We start from the raw sequence: 18447 nt of genomic DNA on the forward strand, positions 1-18447 counted from the left end.
ATTTCTCTCAACAGCAGCAGGACTCCTCAAGGAGGAGGTAAATAGGTTGTCTTCTTACAGTCACTGGGCTCAGAGTTAAACCTTGGCTTCTCCAAAAGATCATCTTATAAGCTGCATTGTTCTAAGAGGGCTGATGCTTCCATGGGCAGGAAAGGTCTGTCAAAGTTTGAGCGATACCATAATCAAGCTCTGTCTAGACATGATCATCTTCATCTCAGCCCAGGACCACAGCCTTGGTAACTGATGAAATGTATTTCATATTGTTTAAGTATTAAGGCAAACAAAGCTAAACTATTCCAGTTAATTACCTGATGCTGCATGAGGGATATGGAAATAAAGACATGCCTCTGTCAAAACACCATGTGCTGTCAGTCAGGCTGTAGCATTATTTCATAGTCTTTTTCTATTCTACTGATAAGTGCTTTTACTGCATGAGAAGAAAAAGGGAGTGAAGACGCAGACTGCATGTCAAAACAACCATTCAGAAAAGTTAAAGTTATCAATAATGTACTTTGTTTCAACAGTGTAGCTACAGCGTATGTGAACACTCATGTGCATTAACAGTTTTGTGCTATTTTCCAACCCCATTTGGTACCTAGATGTGAAAGAAAAGCCACAAAAGTACAAAAATAAGTCTCATGCAATTTCTAACTGCTGAAGAGAGGACAAGAAAAAAGCTGTTGCTGAGCAGTTCCACCCTTCCAGATGTTTATACTGAATTCCAGATGTTTTTCTTACATTTATTTCTTCACTATAATAAGTAAAGAACTGTCTTCAAACACAGTGAGACTCCTTTAAATCAAAATTTATACAAACTCAAAGTTTATACAAGAAGAACCTTCACATTTTTTTTATCTGTGCCCACATTAGTTTCCCAATATTACAGAGTAAACCACATTCCTGCAAACAAAGTGGATGATTCTACAGGCAGGAAAGTCCTAAGTGTCTTTTTACTTCCCAGGAACATGAAGGGTAAACAATTCTGAATTCATTGTTTGGTCTTCCTGCATCCTGGGGGCTAGCTGTGGTTCTTGGCTTAACAGGCATGCCTAATTTTGGCCAAACAACATTGAGAATTCACCCAACATAGAAGACTAATCATCAGGATTAGTAAAATACAAAATAAGAAGGGTTGTTGGTATTGTGCTTATTTGAAATTCAGTCATAAACCCTCAGTATCACAATCTCACAGTCCAAATTCTAAATAGAGAGGAATGCCCAAAGATACATATGGAGGTATATGGCAGAGTTATCCACACTGTAAAAATGAGATGTGACAAATTAGGATGGATATTTAATCAGCATTTAGGCAGGAGAAATACAGGCTAACTTTCCAGCTGTAACATTCTAAGCCAGTACTTCTCTACAGATATAGGTATGCACTGAAAATACCTGAAAGACCCTAGCCTTTCATGACTGATTCCAGGCCAAGGAAATTCAGACCAGAGCTAGTTTATCCAGGCTTGGGCTCTGAAATCCTTAATTTGGTGCTTTCACTACTTCTTAAAACAATAGCTAGATACTGTCATCCATTTTTGGGCCAAACTTACAACCGGCCCAGACAAATGCTTTCAGAGTCTAACTATGATCCCCAGCAGAAAAACAGTTTAGCTTTGTCTTTAAATGTAACATGAGAGAAAGTGGAGAACAGAAGAGAGGATGCCAAGTTTCAGCTGATGTATCTGCTCAGTTTCTGCCTGTTCCCTGATTGCTCATTTAAAGGGTGCACGTGGTGGTGAAAGGCAAATTGTCACTGAGCTGCAAGCCAAACCAGACATGATTTTACGGCTATGTGCAGTACACAGATCAGTCCTTCCTTAGTTCCAATGCAAAGGAAAGGCATGGTTTAGAGAAAGAGCTTTATGTTCCTTGTTACTTTTGAAAGATTTCAAAAGCAGCCTTGTTAAAAGAAAAGGCTCAGCTATGAAATCACTTCCTTCATTTAAACTATTTTACTCAAGGAAAAAAACAAGAGGGCATGAAAAAAAAATCTGTTCTCTGCTTTTGACTTGTTCCTAGGATTCAGCATCCCACCCGCTCTGTGGGATGACGCAGTGTGCCAGATCCCGACTGCTCCAGTCAGTGCGTCAAGCAGCCATAGCCCTCCCCACACAATCACCCTCTTGTCAGAGGCAGCTGGCACCCTCCCCACACATGCTGACAGCATCACTGCCTGGAGGACTGCACCCCTTTGGGGCAGCTCTTCTCCTCTTGGAGCAAGGCAGCAAGGCATGAGGAGGGCAGGCTGTGTTAGGCAGCTAACAAACAAGAAGCTCTTGTGTTATTCCCTCCCCCTCCTGCCCCCCAAACACAGTGAGAATGCAGACAGGGGAAAAGATGCTCTTCTGCTTGCAGCAGCAGCAGCATGGCTTTGTCTGGGAGCACAGCCAGCAGGACAACTTCAGGACACCCGTTTATGGAAGTTTAAAAGTCAAATGAACAATTCACTGGTGCCCAATTCACAATGGGGTTACTTATGGCTGAGCAGCATCTTAACAAAGATTCTAAAATTATGAACGGTTTGCCTCCCTCTGCCAGTGCTCACAGGTTTACCCAGAGCCCCAGTTCCATTTTCCTTTCAATCCCAGGGCACCCTCCCTCTCCTCCAAAATGAAATGTCTTCTCCTGTGTAAAGTAGGCAGACACAAACCAGTTTCTTTCCCCACTCGACTGTGGGGAAAGACAGGAGGGAGAGGCATCTTCAGATTAAACTACTCTCCTTCCCAGCTTCACTTCCTGCAAAAAGTTGGTTTCTGCCTCAAACCAATGTATTGAGTAATGCATTATTACCCTGATCTGCACCATTAAGAAAGGCAGGGGCTCTTTTCCTCCATGTTTTTGAGGTTCACTGATGCAGATAAATCAGTGAGATAAATGAGATAAATGTTCAGCAAATTGCTCCATGAGTGCCAAGAAGGCACTCAGGAAGTATGACCCTTGAAATTAAATCTTCTGCTTAAGAAAACTTTAAGCCAGACTTACAAGCAGACTGCAAACAGTGATAGAGCACCACCACACTGGCCTGATCAACACACTGACCACATGTTTGCTTGAGAGATACCTGCTGATATCTGAGATATCTGTTGCCCAGAAGTGCTTTGAAGTGATGTTTAGCTTTTCTTCTTCAGAACCACAAAACAATCCTCCCCTGAAATGCAAATTCAGCAATATGGGATGGTACTCCCCAGCTGATGGCAACTAATGAAAATTTCTCATGGTGTACATAGCAGTCTGGTAACACCCTGATGCACAAATATTTAACTCCCCCAAAGTCTCTGTGGTTACCCCAAAGCCTAATTCTTGACTTCAGTCTATTCTTTCTTTATTTATTTCTTAAATTAAAAGGATTTACACAACAAACCCACAGCTGTTTCCCAGCCATCTTTATCTTGCAACTGTGCCTCTCAGGTGGTAAGGAGGTGAAAGCACTGCTGCTTCTTTACACTACAGGCCTATGACTGACCTCCTCTTGCTTTCCTCTAGAAGCCACATTGCTTAGGAAAAAAAAAAAAACAAACTCAACCAAAACCCAAACCCTTTGCAAAATAATACCAAGGTGGAAGATGCAAAAATGATGAAGAGTGTTACAACCTATGAGCATTTTTGTTTTCTTTGAACAGATTTAATAAAATAATAAGTTATTGTTTTCTGTAAATGGTATTTTATGCAGATTAGAAGAGATACTTAAGTACAGCATGTGCGAAACACTGAATGAAGTGCAGCAGCAACAAGAAATAAGATCTTGTTAGAATTTTGAAGAAAGCTTCAGCATATGCCACTTGCAGTCCCAAAAAATCTCACCTTTATGAGGAATCAGAGGTATTACTGAACTATATCTGCAGCTAAACTGAATTCACCTTCAGTTTTGCTAATGCCCCTTAACCCCTGGAGTTGTTTCACTCTTTCTAGAACAATACCTGAAAAAAATATACTTGTTAGGGAAAAAAAGGGGTCACTTTAAGTTCTTTGTACACCACTGCTGTTGTGGCCACAGTGAGTGGCCTGTACATCTTCCCTCTGACCTCTTCTCACAGGAGAAGGATCCTTCCCGCTGCATACACGTACCTCTAGTACCTTACATGCTTGGGATTAGCTGATATTTGCTATTTATTCAGTGACTGTTTATTGCTACAACTCCACATTGCATTCGTAGAAGTGCCTATTATTTTCCATCATCTTTTTTAGTAGCTGTTTTTGGAGTCTTTTGCCTTTTTTTTTTTAAAGCCTGAGCCAGTTTTTCACCTAATAGGAAATACTGCATAAACAATAATGTCTTCAGGAAGGAAAATAGAGAACTGTCTCCTAAAAGAGGACTGCAAAACCCAAATTTTCTTTGTATTCCTAATCTCTTTTTGTCTTCTGCCATGAGAATCATGGAGATGGGAAAGGACAGATTTTTGAATCACCAGGACATCAGGAGAGGTTTCACCAACCATTACAGATTTCACCAACCTTGAAAAACTCATGTAACTTCTTTTCCTGAAGAGAAGAGCAGGATGTGGAGGAATTAATCTTATCAGTGGTTTAACAGGTTAGCTAACTGCACAATTCATATTCTGGTTAAAAAGCAAATCACTAGGTCAGAGTACAACATGCAAATTCTTAAACTAAAAAGTGAGTTGACACAGTGACTCACACCAAATCTCTGCCACCATTCTGCCACATTTGTAATAGAAAGCTCAAGTCACAGCATAAACCTATGGGAACCATAATGTCAAGGAGAAAAATGGGGCTAAGTTTTGGGCTTTGAGGACTGCATAACAATTTTATTTGTGAACTGCTAGGTCCACCATCTGATGCAACAGAGTACTGGGACACCTGGAGACCCATGTACTGCACTGGAAGACCTAATATGTGAGAACACATATTGGGACAAGGAGACAACCTGCACTATCCTTGCTGCCTTTGGCTCACTATCATCTGCAGGAACAAAGAACATAAAGAGCAAAGAAGATCAACAGGGAACAGTACTCAGCCTTTAGGCTATGTTTCTGCATAAGGAAACTGGGAGCCCTAGACAAAACCCAAGTAAAACTATTCACAAAATTACAAATAACCATCTGAATCCAAAATGTGTTATGGTATTTCCCTCATGCCAAGCTCTGAAGTCTACACATCTCCTGAGCAGTGTGCTGAAGCACAGCAGTATCTCATATGCTACTTTCCTGTATTATCAAATGCACCAAACACAAACCAAAATGCTTAACACACAATCTTTTTGGGAACAGCTCGTAGCTCCTGACTGTTCTCCATATACTGGAATTTCACATGAATACACACAACGCCTTTTGGGTGGCAAAAAGGAGACAACAGATAACTTCAGTGGAATACCAAGCCTTCCCTGTACTATTTTAAGTTTGAAGCCATTTGGCATCTTCAAAGGCAAAAGGACAAACATTATATAATAGGTTGCCTCAAAAGATTTTAAACATGCGTTGCTGCAAAAAAACACCACATTACATCTGGATTTTCACTGGTTTCATGTTACAGGGCTGAGTGACCAAATCACATCAACTTCCATAAATAAGCTTGATAGTCCCAGTGGTCACAGTAGTGAACTCTGGGTGTTCTTATTGTCTGCACCTCTTCCAGTGTCTCCCAAATTCTGCTGACCCCCAGGAGCTGACCATGCATTACTGAAGTCATCTGATAAGAAACAGAGCAGGGAGAACAGCGTGGGCAAAGTAAGCACTTACCAAGCACAATGACCACAGTCTTCAGGAGGCTCATCATGGTGTCCCGATTCCTGCGGGGTCCAGAACTGTGTCTGGACATTCTCATAGTCCTTTGGCGAACGTACCCAAAGATGTGAGCATATAGGACCACCATGACCACAAAGGTGACCAGGTTGAAAATAGCCCAGAAGACCAGGTAGGAGTCACTATAGAGCGGTGCCATGTTGGAGCAGTGGGTGATATCACAAATACAATTCCATCCAACACTTGGTATGGCACCCATGATAATGGCCATAGTCCAGATAACAACAATGACAACAACCACTCGGCGGTTGCTCATCCGAGTGTGTAGCTGCATTCGGAAAACCGTAATGTGCCGCTCAATAGCAATGGCCAACAAATTTGCTACAGAGGCTGTCAGACTGGTATCAATGAGACCCTGACGGAGAAGCCAGGTGCTTACAGTCAGTCTTCTAGTGTTGGGTCCTGTGTTGAACATTAAGTAAAAGTAGGCCAGCCCTGCAAAAAAGTCCGCAGCAGCTAAGTTGGCCATTAAGTAATAAATAGGAAAGTGGAATCGGCGATTGACATAAATAGCCACCATAACCAAGAGGTTGGCCAGCATTATGAAGATGCAGACGGTAATCCCCAGTCCCATTACAAGCTTGCTGACAGTGTTCCATTCAGTGGCTAGATATTTTCCACTTCGGTTATAAAAGAAGGCAATGGTTTCATTGTAGTAGCACTGTGGTTCACTCATGGCTGTGGACTGAAAGAAGAGAGAAAGAGAGAGAAAAAAAAAACCCAGAATGACATCAGAACTGAAAACATATGATCGCCTTCATGGCTAAGACATGCACAAAGAGTGGGGAGGGGGACAGGAAAGGAACACACTTCAGAACAAATTTATTGTTTCAGACCAAATGGCATTCCACAAGTCACAAACAATTGCTCCGAGGAATCTAGTAACAGCAACCAGATTAGAAACAACCAGAAATGGTTCCATCTGCTCTGAGAGTCTGCATGATTTCTGATGTAGATGTAAGTTGCATAGAAAATGAGCTTCTGGGCAAGCAAATCTGCTGAAAGATTCTGTCAAAGGCATGCAACTCATAATTAAGAAAAAATAACTCTGCTAGACACCTTATTTATGTTATCAGTGCACAGAACTGTTGTTTGACTGTAACAGAAGAACAGTTCTTCAAAGAGGAGGAAATGTGCATTACATTTCCAGGTAGGTTTTCACTCTTTCCATTTTCCACCATGGGTATTCCTTCTTGTCCTGTCTTAAAACGTGAGAAGAACACCCTAAATAAAGACAGTCAGTATGTTTTGAGACTGTGAATTACAAGGGATAATGCATGTCCATAAAAAGTGCTTTTATGAGCAATAAAGGAAGCATCACATAGCATTTCTATAAGCACCACCCACATTTCTAGAAATGGTTTGAAATACACAATGCTTTTAAATATAACTCACCAGAACTGACTTATTACAATTTGAAATAGGAGTGAGTCAAGAAACAAGAAAAGTAATGTTTGGTTTAACTAGTGTTAAAAGCATCCAACCTTATTTCCTGCATTAACTATTGTCGTTGCTACGTCAGAGAACATACGATTAATTTTTTTTGCAGACTACTCAGTTGAGAACAGTTAGGGGGGCAACAAACCGGCCCATATTCCACTAGAATATGGAAATTTTGGATAAAACTGTTGGCTTATAAGAAAATGCCTAATGAGTTTCCTTTTTCAGTTCCATTCAGTTACTCAAGGTGCAATTTCCAAAAGGCAAACCTTAAGAAAAGAAACTCCTCTGAATAACATCCTGGTTCCTTGTTTAGCATGGATAAACAACAACAAAGATGTAAAAATAATAATTAAAAAAAAAATCAAACCAGGAAACACATGTCAACAAAGTCTCTTTCTATATGATCTGCCTTTGCCTCTCTGCTTTTATTGCTTTGGAACTCTGTTGACTAAACTTGATTTATTACAAAAACAGGACCAGTTCTAGCAATGCAGGTAAGAAGCCCAATCAAGGAACAGATCAACAACACTTAAAGATGGTAATTTCTTCCCATTAAAACATACAAAGTTAACCGTAGGTTTTGGACAGCTCCAGTTACTCTGCAGGAAGTGCTACAGCTAACCTAACCTTCTTGAAAACAAAAACATACAGAATTGGGAAACTGAATTCGTAACTTGACTCAAGTGAAAATAGTGTCTGATAAAGATCTCCTTAGAATTACCCAAAGCTGTTCCTGTTTCTTTTAATTTCTACATTTTCAATGCAATTAAGCCAATTCCAATAAAGCAATATACAAAACTTTCCACGTATATTCCAAATGGACTACATGACGTTTAAAATTATGTTAAAGAAAAAGATATTTTAAGAAAGATTTTACCTCCAACCTAAACATTGATCAGAAACCTTTGCAGTCCCGGGATAATAAAAAGTTAGAGTAAATAGTGTTTCTCAGCACAGTGAGTATAATACTTTTATTGCTCCTCTAGGATATATCAACCCTAGGGTTTGAAGCTTTTTAGCCTTAATTATTTAAGAAATTTTGAAAGTTCTCAGGTAGGATCTGTTGCATATTAAAAAAAAAATTATAAGGGACATTTAACAAAAGGAGACCTAGGTACAAGACATCTGGCTTTAATTCTTTGGTTAAAGACCTTGTAGTAATAACAGGTCAAGTAAAAGAACCCTTGAGGGAGAGAGGAAGTCATATGAATGAATTAGTGGCCCTTATAAAAGCTTGCCAACATCTGCATTAATTATGTAATGCACAGGATTTTTAGACTCTGTAGGAATATATGGATGCAGGATTTTGTGGATATTTGTGATCTTTAATAAAATTTCTTTGCCTGTGTATTTGTCACTCTGTTCTTTTCTTTCATATGTCTGTTGCCCACATGTATGATTCCTGCTCCACTGTTGCTCTTATGGAAAGAGGCCTTCTACACCTGGAAAAACATATATTTTTAATTCAGAAATTTTAAATGTGGCCAATATTATGCTTTTACTTTCTTTTTCTTTCTTTTTTCTTTGTATTTTTGTTTTGCACATGGGCTTAAAATGTGACTTATTCCCTGATTGTGCAATATTCTTTCCTATGTTTTTGTTTGAAATCTGAAACAAAATATGACAAAAAATATCACTTAATCACAAAATGCCAAGCCAAGGTGGAATGTACGTACACACATAAGGGTATGTAAAATGCTACAGAGCCAGACTTATTCAATTTAAAAGTATGACAGCACCTGAGCAATCTCAGAGAAGTTAACATGAGGCTCACTTGATGCTTCTCTCATTTTGTAGACAGAAAAACAAAATGCAGTGTTCATGTAAGGGATTGTGGAGAAGTTTCGTTTTTAAGGCATTCTAATCTAAAACCTGGGACCTCCTGTAAAAGTAATCTTTTCATGCCCTGCACAACCCCTCCCTCCCCCCCACACCAAGGGAAAGAAGAGAAGAAGATGAGAGAATTTGCTGGCAAAAGTTCCAGCAGGGGACTTCCAGATGATCAGCTTTCTTGGATGCCACGGTATATCTTAAAGGAAGGTTCTGACCTCCCAGGTCACAAACATAAAAATCCTAAGGCATCACATTTAGCTGTGATGCTGACTGGAAAGGCTCAAGCAGGAGAGAAATGCACTGTATCTCTCAGTATTCAAAGTGCTAACATACCACAAAGGCATATGCAAGCAGGCAGACCCCATCCCCTCTCTGGCCTCTGCAGGAAACGGGGCAGGGAACTTTATATTTTAATTTCCTGAAGTTTCACTCAGTGTGTTTCACTGCCTGTGTAAGCCAGATGTGTGGTGCCCAGAGATTTACCTCATCCATTCAGTATATCTCAACAGAAGTTTAAAACAAACTGAGCTGCAAATTGTCCATGTTAACTAAACCTCTAGGATGCATCTGTGTGGAAGAAGTAAACATTGAGTTATAAAACAACATGACAGATAAAGAAAAATGGAGTAAAAGCAGGCTAAAAGCAAAGTCTCCTCTCACCGTATGAAGATGACCCAAGACACATTTGCCTCAAATCAAAGAAGAAAATCACAAGTACATGGAATTCAATCTCTTAATATCATGAGACATAGTTATAACCACAGCACAGTGCACATAGACCAGGAAATTTGGCACCAGGACTTAATAAATAAAACTCACTCTTCTTCAGCAATTAGTCATTCAATTCACCTTGGCACTGGTCTTTACAGGCACTATTTGCCTGGTTGTCTCCTCTCCTCTGGTTGTATGGGATCACACCACAGGGGCGCCAGTGGGAACACTGGGAAGAACAGCCCATGTTAGCATTCCCATGTTTTGTGCCTGATTCATCTTGCTTCTGCGCCACCTCTGCATCACACCCTAAAGAACAGGATGAGGATGTGGATCCACAGCAGCTTGACCATTGGATGTCCTTGGGAGAGCAGCCCATTACTGCCTGCCCCTCCTGGGGCAGAGACAACAGTGAAGAACATAGACTGCCTGGAGCAGAAGGCGAGAGGGGATCTCTGGATCCTGCCAGCCCCGTGGTGAGTGACAGCTCACCTGGTGAGGGCCGCTCACCTGGTAAGGACTGTGTATGGAGAGATGCTTGGGGTGGAAAACAAACATCAAAACGTTTTCAAGTACCATTGACTGATCCTGCCTAAACAAAGCATTAATTAGCACGAGGTGCCTGAGGGGAAGATGATCAGTTTACAAACCCCTCTGCAATCTCAGACTTTGGAGAGTTCCTTGATCCACAAAACAAAAAAAGGCAGGTCACTGTCTCCCCACTCCCAGTACCCATGGGTGCACCTATTTCTTGTTGAGAGAAGCAGAGCAGAACATTCTTTGAATATTAAGGCTGACTTTTACAGCACTTTTCAAACTTGTAAGGCACAAAAAAAAAAAAATTCACATCCAGGAAATCTCTTGAAATCTCTTAAAAATATCTTAACCCTAAACTCTCCAAATACACTCTGCTCCTCTGTTTTTTGTCTTTTGCTGAATTAACTTCCACATGTCACTGTTTTCTTACCCAGAACACAGAGGAGATGAAAAGCAATTAATTTTTCTAATATTGGTGTGGTAAACTAAGACTACAAAACCATAATAACTGTTTTATATCTTTACATTTAGAGCAGCAGTGAACAGAAATCAGTAACACTGCTTTTTGCTTATGTAAATATCTTAAGTTTACCAACATACCAGAAGGAATCAAGCTGAAAAACTTCAGGGAATTACCAACTTCAAAATCCCCAAAGAAGGATATAAATTAAGAATATCTTTAAAATAAGGATAAGCAAGTAAGTATAGGCATAATTGAATCAATATGTAAATACTTCTTCAACCCACAACTGCTAAACATGGGGTTTAGAAAAGTAAAGTTGTAACAGATGAGAAAAAAAAATCCAATTAGCAAAAACAGTTGTCCATGACCTAATGAAAAACACAGACTACTTTTCAAACTGCAGAACATGAAAGAAAAGATTTAAATTAAAGCAGAAAAATATGTGTTTCCTTCAAAGATAAAAGTAGAAGTAAAAAAAAAATAAATAAATCATGAAGTCACAAGACAAGGGTCCTGATTCATTATAGCCTTACGCACAGACATACTTTTCATCTGCACAATGGAAGTAGGAAAACCTACCACCAGCATAGAATGGCTCCTCCTCTTCAGAATTGCTTCTCTCAAAGTAACCATTCAACAGACTTAAAGATAAAGCTGTATAATAAGATGGGGTGGTTCTGTCACAGCAGGTTACTTCATTTCACTAGATTCATTTTGGCCTTCACAAAGCTGACAACACAGTAGGAAATTAATCTCTCTGCAAGGGGATCCCTTTAATGCTATTAAAATATCCTAAAGCATGAAGTTACTTAAGGATCGTGTGGCAAGAGCTAGTGCATCCAATAATTTTTAGGATGATTTTGTAGCATACTGGATTACTACAGAGTCTCAGAGCTGACAAATGTCCCAGTTCAGTATTAGAAACTGAACTGAGAATTTCTCTGTATCCTACAGTTTATACCTGAAAATACAGCTTAACATTCTAGGCACTCAGTGTATTAAAGAGACCCAGCCACCAGGAACAGTGAGAAAAGAGGCAGTTTTACTCTTGGAAGGTATAATTCACAAGTGACACAGATCCCATTGATTAACTATGAATATGACCTCAACAGATTGTCTAAAAAACCAGTGAGGTCATTGACCTTCCAAAATTCTGCAAGTAAAAGGAGATTTAAGAAATTAAAAGCTAGAATTACTTAAAAAAGAATTGAAAAAGAAAAGACAGTGTGACCTCATCTATCCGCAACTTAGCCAGCATTTCACATACTCCTGTGTTGTTGCTCTTTTTCCACAAATCCAGCATCTTCAGATGAGCTGTGTCTCTCACAAGTACAACATAAATATTTCATGAAATATATGTCAGACAATTTGGGTTTCTTTTGCTCTGATATATTGAGATATTTGTGAAATATATAAACAGAATATAGAAAGATCTTTTTCTCAGAGCTTTAGAAACAATGGGGTCTCTGTAACTAACTTGTTCACACTTTACTGAGCAGTTACGTTTAAGGCACTATTGGTCTACTTTAAACAAAACAGAGATGCATTTTCAACCTCCAGTAATTTCATCTAGTAAAATAATTTTTTAAAAAGGTGTACTGGTATTTTAGTTTCCCCTGTGATGTCTGTAACTGGATGGATATACTTCTAATCACAAACTGTTTTTCCAGCCTTACCATTTCCTTTTGTTCTCCTGTTTGCTGTATTTACCACCACAAGAGGCCTGTTTTGGTAACAAGGCTAATTTGTTTACTCAGTTCAAGGGGGACAAAAAAATCCACACACTTGTTGACTGTAGACACTTGGGCACCAAATCCAAAATGCAAATTGTGTTGCGCTTCACTGGGGAAAGGGGTGACAGCAGCTGTGCCAGCTCACAGCAGACTGTTCTCAAGCATATTATGAGGAGGATAACCGTTCTGTGGCAATGATAGTTTAAATCTCTTCCACTCCAATTCAAACAAAATGAGTAGAAAATAGAGATGTATTCAACGGCACAGAGTGGGGGAAGTGGTTTTTGGCTCTGGCCATGAAAGGACATTCTAATGGAAACTGCTCTGGATTTCTCTTTTAAACAACTGCAAGGCAGTTATTTAAACGTACTCATTTACTCCTAATATTTGGCTGGTAGGATCCACTGCTGGCAAAAGCAAAGAGAGAATAATGAATTTTTGTTGCTTTCTTGTTTTAAGCATTTCTGAGGCACTGTCGGAAGTCCCTGGTTCATTAATTAACTGGACCTCAAATCATTACTTCTTCAAAACTTTTACTGCAGAATTTATCTCATGCCATTCACAGAGAGAGAAAATACTAATCACTTCAGAGAATACTTTCATCAGTATGGGTCACAACTTGTGACGTTTCTTCTTTTTGCAAACAGCAAAGCCCTCTGGGATGCTAAATGCTTCTTACAGAATTATTTAATGTTGTTTAATGCATTATCAGACTAGTCAGGTTTCTATGAAATCAGTTTAGTTATGCATATTTGAGGTATGAAGTCATAACATGTATACAAAATATCTCCAAATTAAAAATCATACATTTCTGTTACATTTTATTTCTCTCTCTTTAAGAACAGAACAGCTTAGCTAATCAGAAGTTGCTAGATTGTGATTTATTGTGATTAATTTGAGATCTTTTTTGCCTTACAATGAAATCCTGTAGCAAAAAGCTAAAAGCATATTTGGGAAATTTTTTGTTTCACTGACTTCTCTGATATTTTGTGAATGTTGTCCCCTAACTATTTGCTGTTTCAGATCCCAGCTACAGACAGGTAAACTACCTTGAAACTTTACTTATCCTTTACCTTTACACATGACCAGGATGCCTCTGCTCTTACTCACCACTTCTTGGGTCTGGTAACAAGATACGGGGGGTAGAAGAGGGGAGATTTGAATAAATTAGTGTGGTAGGAGGGTATGAAGAAACATGGTCCTACTGATGTCTCCGAGATTCTTTCTCAGGGGAAATAAGTTTGTTTGCCTGGTGAAGTTAAAGGACTGATGATAAGCAGAGGAGTATTTATTACTGCAATGTGTAAACATGGATGCATATACATATATAGGTATGCAAAATAGGTAGTATTTACTTCTGAGTCTAAATTGACCAAATATGGAGGAAGCCAGGAAGCCAACTATGCTGGCAATGCCAAAGGAAAGTTTAAAGATAAGGATTAAAAAAAAAAAAAAAAAAAAAGAAAAGTAAAATCGAAAACTCTTCTTTTGCAATTAAGATGCTGTCTAGCTCATGCAAAAGGCATGAAAGGTTATTTCCAAGTTTAAAAAAAATCCTTCCTTAAAACACTAGTCTCTAAATTACTTCTGCAGCACATCGTGGCAACTCCTCAATTTCAAAAAGCAAAATAATGTCCTCTGGGGAAAAAAAAAAAAATTTAGTCGACGTTGTTTTCTAAACTGTATCCAAAAATTAATTCCAAACATGAAAAGCAAAAGCTGCCCATGCAGTCCAAGTATGAAAAGTGCTTTACTTCAATATTTAATCTGGTAATTGTCTCCTTACATACATATCTCACTATGTCCTTGCCTGTAAAAAAAAGTCTTCCTTACTCTCAGAAACATATAGATGGCTCCCAGTGGATTGGCTGGAGATGTTATTATTTTATATATGATTGAAGACTTTTATCAACTGTCATATCCACAATGATTTACTGAAATCTGTGAGAATTCATGTAATCATTTAAGTCTTCTTGTACAGATACCAATTTTGAGCCTACTTTTATAACATGAGGATGAGAGAATGGTATTTTTCCTACCACAATCTCCTACACTGAGGTACCAATCTTTCTACTGCTTCTTGTTGTCATTTATTTTTGGCTCCCAAGTCAAATCTCATTGAAGCAGAGTTTCTAAAACTTGAGTGTGGAGGGAGACCTCTATATTACTAATTAATGACCAGAATCACCTATTAATTTCTAGTCTTTGGCCTAGTGATCTAAGTCCAGGCAGAATTTATTCAGCAAAATCTCTCTGTAAACCCAGGATATGTGTATTCAATACAACAGAAAGGTGACTATGCTGATCATCAAGTTCTTTACAAGTGATGGATTTTCTTTCGCTCATTCTCACATTACAGCTGCTCTTATTCTCCTTTTGAGAAGTCATTTGTCCTGAACAACAATTCTTAGATACACACAAATATGAAACATGCTGTAATCAAGCAAACTACATCAGTGAAATCTCCTTGGAATACAGAGTGGTGGCAGAGTTTCCAATATGGTGAGGGCTGGCAAATTGACTATGTTGGACCACTGCCACAAACACACACGGCAGCAAGAGCTACATACTCACCATGGTAGAGGCAACAGCTCTCTGGCTGGAAGCATGCTCTGTAAACCATTGCCACTCCTTGGTACAACATCTCAGGCCTTGAGAGACACATTTTGTAGTGACATGGTACACCAGAGGGAATCGAATCAGACAATGGGACTCATTTTCAAAATAACTTCAGAAAGTCTCAGGCAAAGAAATACAGCATTGAATGGATATATCACATCCCTTATCACTCATGAGCCTCTGGGAAGATTCAGAGGTATAATGGACTGCTGAAGACCATGTTAAGAGCATTAGTTAATGGGGCATGGAAGCACTGGGATGCAAATTTAACAGAAGCCATTTGGCTGGTAAACACTAGGGGATCTGCTGACTGCCCTCGTCCTACTCAAATAAAATCCCTTCACACTGTGGGAGGAGATATGGTCCCTGCAATACATAGGGAAGTAGCTGGGGAAGTCAGTGTGGGTTTCTCCTCCCACTAAGAAAAACCCATTTTTGGGATTGTCTTTGCCCAAGGACCTAGGTGTGCTTGGAGGGTAATGACTTGGTGGGTAATGTGGAAAGATGGGGAGACATGGTATGTGCCTCAAGAAGATTTAATCCTGGGGGAAAAATATTCTGTGGTGTAAACTATATGTTGCAGGAAGTAAACTAGCAAGAGTGACATGAACTGATGAAGAATTAATTTTGTGGGGGGCAAGGAGAATGCGATGACAACCCAGGCCAGGCTGGTGTTGGTGCCCAATGATCAACTATACCACTTCTCCTGACCACTCATCCTGATGGACTGGAGATCTGGAGGGATGAAGGAAACCCATGAAACAGGAAAATAATAATAGCTATCTGTGAAAGAATAGGGGACAGTAGTTAATGAAAATGTATGTTTGATAGAGAGATGGTTTAAGGATGTAGTTTAAGTTTTATGTGTGGGTAAGAAGGGGTTCCAGTCATGAGAAATAAATACAAAGGAATAGCTAGAAGATACATTAATTATGTGTGATCTGAGTGTGACATAAATGGTATGGAATAAGGGGTGGAAATTATATTGGGTCTGACTGAGCAGGAGCACATTTCCCCTCAACAGCCCCCACAGTGCTGGTGCACTTTGCATCGATGGTAGGAACGGTGTTGATAACACACCAGTGCTTTGGCTGTTGCTGAGCAGCACTGGCACAGCATCTGTGCTGTGTCTCAACATTCCTCCCTCCATCAAGGGGGCTGGAGGTGGGCAAGATCCTGGGAGGGGACACAACCAGGCCAGCTGACCAAACTGACCAAAGCCATATCCCATGGCATATGATGTCAGCTCAGATACAAAAGCTGAGGGAGGGCAGGAGGAGGAATGGCAGGCATTAGTTATTTTACAGCATTTGCCTTTAGTATGTGGAGCAGCAGTTCCACATGCTGAAGCCCTGCTTCCCAGGAAGTGGCTGAGCATCACTTACTGATGGGAACTAGAGATTAATTTATTTTTCCCTTCACTTATACATGCACACACAAACTTTCACTTTTTTTCCTTTAGTAAACTGCCTTACCTCAACCTTCAAGTTGTTTTCCATGTTATTACTCTCTTCCCTGTTCCACTGGGAAGGGGATTGATAGAGCAGCACCTTGGCTGGTGCTCAGCCAAGGTCAACCCACTACATTCATACATAAAGAAGGCTGTAAAGAGGTAACCCACAAAGACAGGGGTGCTAATGTGTGGTGATGGCCTGCAGGAACCTTTCCCCAGCAAGGGAGAGGAGTCTGGCAGTAGCTATGCAGCCTGGGACACAGGTATGCAGCATTCACCTCCTATGAGGTATTCTACTGTTCTGTAAAGAGACAAAATCCTTCTGGAACCTTAACAGAGACTCAAAAAGCAATAAAATACACAGGAGGAAGAGTAGCACTAGGAAGTTACTCAAAAGCAGATTTTGGATTTAGCTCATATCACATCATCACCCAGTAGTGGACATGTTTTTTCCTAAATTCACAGAGTCTAGGGATCTTTGAAATATGGTGCTCCTCAGTGCATCTTCCTGAGAGCTATAGTCTCCTGAGCCAAAGAATCTACACAAACAAGAATAACAAAAAATAAGCAAAATAAATATTGGATGTAAAATTTTCTAATATATACCTTAATTATTGTGGTGTCTTTTTCAATAAAAGACATATCCTTAAATGTTTTAAGTTGTAACAGGCACATGGGTCTCTGTGAAGTCAAAAGGACTTTGAAAATGCTTTTCTGAAATGAAATCTTGACTGTTATGAGCATCTCCTTTTGTTTGTAGTTTTTACTTAATCAGAATATTCGAGTACTTGGTGTTCAGTACACGAAGCTAAGAAATCACTTTTATAAATGAGTCTAAAATACACAGTGGTTTCATGAAAGCAAGATTAGTGTGTTAGTAATGCTAAATGTGTTATTAATTTTATTATTGCTTTTCACTTAAAACTTTTCTGTTAAGAACAGTAAACCTAAAATTTCCTTTGGTATTATTCCAACTGATCCACATTAGAGCCTCTATTTTGTATTTATTAAACACAGTAAAAATCAAGCTGTAGTGCAGTGATCACCTATATGGAGTCAACAAAGATCATATTTTGCCATACATTTTCATTTACAAATAGTACTATAACACAGCAATGTCATGTGTCAAAGTATAACAACACTCTTAGTAAGTGATGAGTGTCTTTAATATAGTATTTCCAGAAAATTCCCCTGATGACTCAAAATTAAAGAGGAGAAAAAGCTAGGATTTAATAAAGAAAAACAAAAGAGGTTTAATCAGTTCACCTGCTGGAGTTTCATTGTTGCGTACTCACCTCAATCACCTCAGGTTGGGACATCATGGACGATGGCACCAAATCCGTGGGGATATCCATGGCAGCTCAAAATGCCCCAGCTGCTCTCCTTGCACTGTTCCTCTGCACCAACAAGCTCTTGGTAGGAACACAGGAGTCCTTCCTCAGACTCTAGTCATACTGATATTTACTCCTAACAGGAAAGAAAAAAAAACCTTTTGAGAATAACAAGAGAACTGGGTAGGCAGTTAACACCCAAGATCCTGGGTTGCTGCAAAACCAGTCCAAGTTTGTAAAGCCCCACTTGCTGGCATGACCACTCACAACAGATTTGCAGGAGCAGTCTCAAAAGGTATACTGGAATTTGTTCCAGAACAGGAAAAAAAAAAAATCACTTGACAACACAAACTAGACTCACACAAACTGAAATCAACAAGAAGGCTAATGCACAGACCGCTTTTCTTTTGCAAGGAAATATGGTTACCTACAGAATATTGGAACTGTGTTAACTTTTTTCCCCCCACAACAAAAGGAAAAATAAATTCCCACAAAAGAACACTCATAGAATTACTCACTGGAATTCAGCATACAATTATTTCCTCAGTTCAGTGATCACATGAAC

The 18447-nt window shown here is 39.4% G+C and overlaps 1 protein-coding gene across 4 annotated transcripts in view; it reads right to left on the minus strand.

Annotated features, from left to right (window-relative positions):
* Positions 1-18447, minus strand: part of LPAR1 (lysophosphatidic acid receptor 1) — a 66563-nt gene that overhangs the window by 25482 nt on the left and 22634 nt on the right. For 3 of the 4 annotated variants that reach the window (XM_068177379.1, XM_068177380.1, XM_068177381.1), the window contains exons 2-3: positions 17847-18018; positions 5697-6444 (exon numbers count right to left, since the gene is read on the minus strand). In XM_068177379.1, coding sequence (XP_068033480.1) covers positions 5697-6444; positions 17847-17906 — 808 coding nt within the window. In that variant the 5' untranslated portion in view covers positions 17907-18018. Of the gene's footprint in view, positions 1-726; positions 1259-5696; positions 6445-17846; positions 18019-18447 lie in introns of those variants that run through there. The other variant, XM_068177382.1, reaches the window with a different exon arrangement.

The sequence above is a fragment of the Anomalospiza imberbis genome, chromosome Z (genome assembly GCF_031753505.1).
Source record: "Anomalospiza imberbis isolate Cuckoo-Finch-1a 21T00152 chromosome Z, ASM3175350v1, whole genome shotgun sequence".
Lineage (NCBI taxonomy): Eukaryota > Metazoa > Chordata > Aves > Passeriformes > Viduidae > Anomalospiza > Anomalospiza imberbis.